General features: G+C 43.7%; 1 protein-coding gene across 1 annotated transcript in view; it reads left to right on the top strand.

Annotated features, from left to right (window-relative positions):
• The first annotated feature begins 7,585 nt into the window (after window positions 1-7,585).
• Window positions 7,586-8,646, top strand: part of LOC142839800 (multidrug resistance protein 2) — a 52,953-nt gene continuing 51,892 nt past the window's right edge. Inside the window, exons 1-2 of the mRNA XM_075956117.1 lie at window positions 7,586-7,661; window positions 8,096-8,163. Coding sequence (XP_075812232.1) covers window positions 8,102-8,163 — 62 coding nt within the window. The 5' untranslated portion in view covers window positions 7,586-7,661; window positions 8,096-8,101. The remainder of the gene's footprint in view (window positions 7,662-8,095; window positions 8,164-8,646) is intronic.

The raw sequence follows: 8,646 nt of genomic DNA, 5'->3' as shown, positions 1-8,646 counted from the left end.
CAGTAAGGTGTCCCCTGACCGAGCTATTTAAATCTGTAGTCTTTCCTTATCTGCTGCTGCCTGTCTTCTCCCTCAAATTTGTCCCCAGAGCACTTTTTACCTTGGAACACACTGAATCACTTGCTAAACTTCTGTCTCTCTCCTAGTTGCGACATCAAACATACCTGAGCAGAGGTTTTGGTTTGCTCAACTTTGAATTCTAGAATAGATCGTAAAATCTAACAGGGCCCAATAGTATTGAATGAATGAATGAATTCCTAGTTTAAATTAAATTTAAAAATTAAATAACAAATTTAAAATATCCCCTGACTTAGTGCAATTGTAAAACTCACATGTAACCAACTATGCGCTGGCCCATCTGAACACCATCTCTTATTTATTATTTTAAATATAATATATTTATAATACATTTTAAATAGATTTTTCAAAAGTCTTTTTTAAAAAGTCATAGAGTAAATGCAGTCTCAAACTTTTTTGATCTAGTTTCTGCAAAATATATCATTTGAGAATAGGTAAATTCAAACTCTATGAATCATTAAGCCAATTAAAAAAGAAGATCAAACATGGAATGACACTTGCACAAACTCTGCCACGTGAAAAGGTCAAAAGCCTTTTAAGGTACAGATTACTTCATACCGGAAATTCTTTAGTGCTGATGTCTGAAGACAGAAGATTTGGCCAGAAGAATAATGGTTAAATAGCATTGCTCCAATTAAATACTTATTGGATATAAAATGAATTTCCCTTTAGAAGTAATCTCTGAAATGTATCCACTGAACACACACACAAATAAGCTCATTATTTTATTTTGAAACACAGTGTTTTGTAAGTAAACAACTCATCAACTTATTAACAAAAACTAAGCAAGAAAATAGTCAGAACACCCAGTAACAGGCCACCATACATTCCCATGGCATCCAACAACTGGGTGACTTCAGTCCCCGTGAGAGCACATTACCCACTGTTGAATGACCAAACTTAAATTCACAACACCTGAAGTTCATTATTTCCGCTTAATTCTGGACTGTCTTTTTAAATTTTCTAGCTGGTAAATGGCTTGCTGGATAAAATGCTTGCCACAGAAGCTTGAGAATCAGAGTTCAGATCTCCAAAACCCATGTAAAACCAGGTAGGAAGGGCAAAGGACCTATTGTCCCAGCACTCCAGAGGCAGGAACAGGCATTCCCAAAGCTCTGCATTTAGGGGAGACCCTATCTCAATAGAGGAGAGATTGAGGAAGATAACTTTGTGCCTCCAAATCCCACAGACCTACACTCATGGGAACATGAATGCACGTGCATGTGTACACACACACACACAAACACACATACACACAAACACACACACAGGAGAGAGAGGGGGGGCATATTCTGAAGGGTGGTGGAGAAGACACTGAGCATAGTTCTTCCATAGCAGGAAAACAGAAGCCATAAGGAACTGCCTCAGGAGGTGGGTGGCCATGGGTGACCCTGGAAACAAATAGCAGGAAAAAGACAACATGGTGAAATCCACGAGGAGTATGGGTAAGAATGCAAAGAGAAGAGGCAGGCCTGAGCACCTGGTACTCAGTATCTGATGTCCAGTTCATAGAACAGAAAGGGAATTTGGGCAGGACAGAAATCCCTGACAACAAATTGAAATCAGCATGAGGCTGAGGGGGAAGTGGTATGGGAGAATGGTCTGTATTCTGGCAATTATATTTTAAATGAATGTTGATTGGCCAGTAGCCAGGCAGGAAATATAGGCAGGACAACCAGACAGGAAGTAGAGGCAGGTCAATGAGAACAGGAGAATTCTGGGAAGGAGGAAGCCCATTCCTCTGGCGTCCTGACCCGACCACAGAAGAAGCAAGATGTGACTGCTCCACTGAATAAGGTACTGAGCCACATGGCTAACACAGATAAAAATAATGGGCTAATAATGGGCTATATACGTTATAAGAATTAATAAGAAGCCTGAGTTAATGGGCCAATCAGTTTACAACTAACGTAGACTTCTGTGTGATTTCTTTGGGACTTACCGATTCCAGGAACTGGGCAGGACAGAAACTCGACAACAGGAATTCTTCCCTCAAAGCAGGTGAATGTGACAGTCATAGGAGGCTGCACGCTGGGGACAAACAGCTTAAGTAAACATGTGACCTGGAGCCTGTACAAGCTAGCATCAGAGAAGAAACTTCATTATTTCTCTTAGGAAATGCTGAGGGCCATCTTGCAAAAGGAACTCTCTTCTAAAGATATGTCAAAAATATTATCTCGGTGTCATCACGGACGACTTGCTACTTTGACAGGGCAGCCAGTAGCCACACAAGATAACCTTGACTTGAAGGCATGCCTCTGACACAAACTTGTTGATGCTTTTACACTGTAAGATAATGTCTAGATTAGATCAATTGACAATTAAGTTAATGTATTGTTATCCACTAACTACTTCATCCAACTCATGGCTTTGAAGCGTTACTCCAAAGTTGACTGAAATACTTACCCTCTCTGACGTGACCAGATTAGAATTTGGATTTGATAAAACCAAAACCAAGGATTTCAGTATGATCCTGTTATCTAGTAAGAGCGGAGGTAGTCGTTCTGTATCGGTAACATCACTGTCCTTCACACATATTAATCAGATACTCATCAGTGGGAGGAGACTTCGTTATAGAATACTTAACAATTGCCAATGTCTCAGGATGCGCAAATTCAAATTCATCTCTGCAAGATTTTGGCTCGTTGACAAGAGAACTTCACACCTGACACAGAATATTTGGAAACAGAGGTAGCAGAACAGGCAAACTTGAGACTTGGGCATGTTTGGGGACCAGGGAGATGGAGAGAGGGAGAAAGAGGGAGCAAAGTTTCTCTTTTCATAAGAGTTCAAGTAGAAAGATCCTACTTGGAGAACAAGTTGGACATACCAGAAAGAGGAACCCAATCTGTCGCCTAGGGACATCATTCCTTGCATGTTTTATAGTTCTCCTCTCAAGGCAATAGGGGCCTGGGTTGGGAAAGCAGCCCTGCCTTTCTGGACAACAAAGGACAAAATATGTAACTTTAATACTATTTGGTTTAACCTTGTAGTCAGCTACAAATTCCCCATTTGGCAAAGAATTCAGTTTGTGTCTAAGACAGGAAAGAATTAAGATGATTTATTGTCATTGGTTTACCTTTTGGCTGTGTGGCCAGGAAGGGTTAAGGAGCAGCATTTTTGTTGGTGTTGTTATTTGTGTGTCTGTTTGGTTAGCTTTGGCTGGACGTGAAGATTTAATGGTATTTACTATCATCAGCTTTGTGACCAGTTTAAAGCCCCTGCCGGTAGTTCATCTTTAACTTGCAGTTTGGTTCAAGCACATTACATGTCTTTACCACTGGCTGAAAGGCTACAGTGAGCTTATTCATGACGGCTGGAAGGCCAGCACGGAAAAATGAGTTATAAGCAGTGTATAGATTTTTCACTGTGGCATTTTAAACCTGTCTCCTTTTAAGGTTTTTTTTTTTTATTATTTTTATTTAATGTATTTTAACTCCCTGTCTGCCAGGGTATCACTACCTGTCTCAAGAAGCTAACATGCTGGGGTGTGTACTCATGTCCTAACTAGTACCCAAGAAGCCTCTGCCTACTCAGGGTCCTTCATTCCTTCCCTCATAACACTCACACAAGGGAGGTGTCTGTGTTTCTTTGCACTGGGATCTTCTCGGAGTCTTTTCCAGACCAGGCTAAGAAGTCCATCAAGACACATTTTCATTCCTTCTCACAGAACAGACTCTTTCAGATGTATTCAATTTGGACTCAAGTCAGAGAGCCAGAGAATTGTAGGACAAGCCACTCTAGAGATGATGGGAGAGACACAAAATTTACAAGAGGGCCTGAGAAGAACTTCCTGAAGAATTAAAGCAAGAAGTCAAGGAAAAGCCTTTTGGTTTCTGCAAATTTGTTGTTAATGAATACTCAAAGGGGGCTCAGGAGAAGGCACAGGTCCTAAGTGCTGGCGGCACAAGTACAGCCTGAGTTTGGATTGCCTCTGTACGTGTTTCCAAGGAGCTAGCATGCTCACACGTTTGTAATCCCAGCACTGGGAAGGGAGGCAGAAAAAAAATCTCCAGTGTTCACTGGCCAGATATCCCAGCTACATTGGTGATCTGCAGGTCAGTGAGAGACTCTCTGCATTCACATGTAACGGGCCCACAAACACATATGCACACTAAAAAAAAAAAACAAACCCCAAGGGGAGCTAGGATTTGAGTATTCATCTCAGTATACAATTACGGCCTGTGAATTCTTCACAGTAGATTTATAAATCAAACTTGTTAGGTAATAGAACATAATCGATTTTCTAGATTTTCTAGATGTGATAGAAATTTTTAAGCGATTTAAAACTATATTACAAAGCTAAAACAGTCTAAGGAATGTGGTATTTGTATTAAAAACAGACCATTGTAACTGATGGTAAATAAACCAGCTGATAATAAAAAAATAATGATAATATTGATAGAAAAAAATAAGCATCCACACATTCTGTTAACTAAAATTTGATGTTACCAAAAGTACACCGAGTCTGCATGGTCTGAGGCTATAACAGAACACTCAGTAATTTATAGAGTAGATTTGGGGGGGTATTAAGCAGTGGCAGCGCGTGTCTACTATGTGAAAGGCCTCAGGATTTATCCTCAGCCTTGCAATCAAAACAAATAGCACGGATTTATTGAAGTCACAGGTCTAGGGGATGAAGTTCATGTCAGATGGTTGCATCTCCCAAGAGCCGGGTACTACACAGCAAAGCAGCTGAATAAAGGGTGGGAGGCCATGGGAAGAGCTGTCAGGACAAAAGGGGTGGTCTTCATTCATAGCCATTTGTTCATAAGTAATAAGTCCAGACCCATGAGAACAATATTCAGTCTATTCATGAGGGTGGAATATTTAAAAATTTTTAAGAAATATATTAAAAAAAGAGTACTGTTTCTTGCAACAAGAGCCTGCTTATAACCTTATCCCTAGGCTGTATTTGGCTGAGTCAGCCTGCTCACCGCTTTCACTCATTCACCTGATGCATGTTTGTAAACACAAGCTGGATGCAAGGCACTGCGCATGCTATGGCATTTAAGTGAAGGTCTGGAACAGAAATCAGGCATGAGCCAGCCTGTGCAGCTGACTTAAGGGGAGAAGACTTTCAGACCAAAGCACCAGTTGGAGTCGCTGGCCTAGGACAAGAGTGTGCTTGGATGTTCAAAGAACAATGCGATGATGATTAGAGTTGGTCCTGTCAACGGGCTTGGGACTAGCGGTTAATAAACATTAGTTATTATTATCCTTGTAAGTCTGAATGGGACGGAGGGTGGCAAAGATACACTCTTTAGTATTGGAAGACCACGGACTAGCTGGTGAAACAAGTCCACACAGGTGAATGAAGGACAGTGCAGACTGTGAGGAAGGATCCTTAATAACATAGAAAGGTCCATCGGATGAAGGTGTGGGACTGGTACCTTTGCACAGGTGTAGGAGAACTAATCTTAGAAATCTATTTTACAGTCAGGCAGTGGTGGCCTTTAATCCCAGCACTCAGGGAGGCAGAGGCAGGGATCTCTGTGAGTTCAAGGCCAGCCTGAGGACAAAATGATGTATGACCTTGAGTCATACGTGACCATCATGGTCTTAACCTCTTTGCTCATATTCTCACTCCTCCCACTCTTCAGCTGGACTTTGGCAGCTCAGTCTAGTGCTCCCATGTGGGTCTCTGTCTCTGTTTCCATTAGTTGCTGGATGAAGGTTCTATCGTGATATTTAAGATATTCATCAGTCTGACTACAGGGCAATGCCAAAGGGAATTCTTTACTATGTGCCTCCAAAATCCTATAAATATCGTCCAAGCCTCCTTTGAGAAGCTCATCTCAGTGTGGAGAGCAGATTTACTTTTACTCTGTCTTGAAGCATCTTTGGTGTTGTTTTTTTTTTAATAAATCCAACTTTGCTTCTTAATGCCTTCCCCAAAATTATTTCCTTTGTCGAAGCTACAAATCTGATTTTCCCAAATTGAAAGGGAACTTTTGAAGCCACTGGGGAGAATGGAGCGGAGTTTTGACCCAGTTCCTAATGTTGAAGACATATGGTAATAATATCCTAAAGTGTCCTGTCTACTAATTCTGCAGAAGGGGATGGCTCCATCTGGAATGTTAGGGAAAACTACAAGTTTCTCATGTGTTGACGTGAGGATGCTGGCGCTGAAAGGAAGCTAGAGCATGAAGATCACAAAGCTCGGACTGAAGGAGAGAAATAAGAGGCCTCTGGTTGACGATGAGAGAACCACACTAAACAGATGAGAGGAAAGATGGCGACCTGATCTGCTCCCTCCCTACCCTGAAGCTCTTGAGGGGCAGGGAAGGCACAGTTGTCCTCTGATGTATTCTACCAATGCAGCTAGTTATAACCTCCATCTTGTTCTGGAAGGAGACCCCAGTTCATCTCACAATGTGTTAGCTAAAAACAACTGTGGCTACTTCTTGACATCTGTGAGAACAGAGAGAGCTTGGCATAAGAAACAGGAGTGTCGCCTGGTGGTGGTGGCACACGCCTTTAATCCCAGTACTCGGGAGCGGGAGGCAGGGGATCTCTGTAAGTTCTAGGCCAGCTTGGTCTACAACGTGAGTTCCAGAACAGCCAGTGAGTGTGGTTATGTAGAGAAACCCTGTCTCAAAAAAACCCCAAACCAACCAACCAAAACAACACCTAACAAAAAAAAAAAAACCCAAAAACAAACCAAATAAACAAACAAAAACCAGTTCTCTACCACTTCTAATCAGGTGGTCAGTGCTTCCCTGGCAGGAGATCAGGAACTCCGGGCTCAGTTTGACTTTTTGCATCACTGAGTTGCCAGAATGTTAGGTTGCAGTCTGGCACAACCAGAGGGAGAAAGGGTGTGTTACACTCCAACACCCGAAACAATCAGAATTCCAGAAAACGTAAGAATCTCATATTCCCTGGGAGAAATGTGGATGTTGAGTCCAGAGTTAAAAGGTACTATGCACTTTAAATTTCTACTGTGAAATGCCCCATTGTGTAATACTATCACCAAGTCAAAAAAACTGAGTGGATATACTTTAGAAAAATGCCAAACACTCTGACGAAAGCTTTCGCAGAAAAATTTCTACCAGCCTTAAAAATCACAAAAAGAAAGCAATGCTGCCAGAAGGGGACTTTACAGAAGATTAAGCAAAGCCCCTGATTGCTTTACTAATTACAGATTAGCTTGATCAGGTAAATTACCCTTTTCAGTGTGATCCACCAGTGAGCCAACTGTGCACTATCCAGGCAAATACACTTTCTTGTGGAGACTACCTGAACAAGTAGAGACTTGTTTCTGAGGATTCCGATGCCTTTCCACAAAGGTCAGAGAGGCTGGGAAGCTGCTCCTGTTTCGCAGCCCCTCCAGCAGGCTCGCCCAATCCCGCCCACCAGGCTGATTGGCCGCGGGGCCCCTGGGCGGCGGGTTTGCGGCTACTTTAGTTCCCAGCTCTTCCCAACCCGCGGGAGCCTTCCAGTTCCTTCCCGGGGCGGCTCTTGAAGCTCCCAGAGGCTGAGGCCGCTGCCCACATCTTCCCAAATTCCCCAAATCTCACAGTCGCTTCTTCCAAATTCCACATCTTGGCGGACTTGCGAAGGAGGTGGAAACACGAGTAGTAAGCAGTTCCCAGGAAGAGTCTGCTGCTCGGGATGCCTGAGCTTGGCGGTGGTGGTGGTGGGGTGTAGGGGGCAGAGGCCACCGAAGTCAGTGGGGACCAAGTCGTGACACCCCCATGTCGCTCCGGGAGGTCCGGGAGCCCCCAGCTGGTGTTTTGGGCGCCAGCCCCCGGTGGTGGATACTGCTGCCTAGCTCTGGTGGGGGAGCGCGCTGGGGGTGGGGGGGGGTGCGGCAGGATCCAGAACCAGCACCAGGTCTAGGTGGGTGACCCGGGAGCTCCCTGGATCCCGAGGCTGAGTTACTCCAGACCCAGACCAGGAGCATCAGGGCGGGGCTCCTCCTCACCGCTGGGCTCCTCAGGGCAGTGAGGTCAGCCTAGGCTCTGGGCCCCGCGGACATGTATTTGGCTGCTGGACTGTGATTTCTCCCCAGGGCGTGATGGCGCTTGAAGAGGACCTGAACGGAAGAGCAGACAAGAACTCGAAGATGGGCAAAAAGAGGTAGCCAGTTTATTTCGCTTTCATACTTAGCATGTTGTTGGACTAGATGTCCAAACATCAGGGAAGAGTTGCTCCAGACACCACTCACATAACCGCAAACTGATGCAAAAGCAAGAGGATTTTTATTCTGTCATGACAGGGTCCTTCAGGTTCAGGATATGAAGGACATCCGATAGCTGTTACAGTCCATCTTTTAAAGCAAAAAGCCACAGACACAAGGGGGGAAACCTGTAGGTTGTTTTCCAACTTATTGGATTGGCTTCTTCAAAGGGTTACCAGCAATGATTGGTCTATTCCAGGACAGGAGAATAGTTGTGTGGTCGGGTGATAAGGGAGAGCATCTCTGTGGTCTTCCTGACCTTGTTCTAGTGACTAAATCAATACATCAGGAACTGAGTCAACATCTGTGGGTTGTCTTTGCCTCAATTTCCAGAATGGAGTTATGTTTGAAGATTTTTCACAAGGACACAGGAGGATAAGCAG

The sequence above is a fragment of the Microtus pennsylvanicus genome, chromosome 22, assembly GCF_037038515.1.
Source record: "Microtus pennsylvanicus isolate mMicPen1 chromosome 22, mMicPen1.hap1, whole genome shotgun sequence".
Classification (NCBI taxonomy): Eukaryota; Metazoa; Chordata; class Mammalia; order Rodentia; family Cricetidae; genus Microtus; species Microtus pennsylvanicus.
This window is presented reverse-complemented; position numbering and strand designations above follow the sequence as displayed.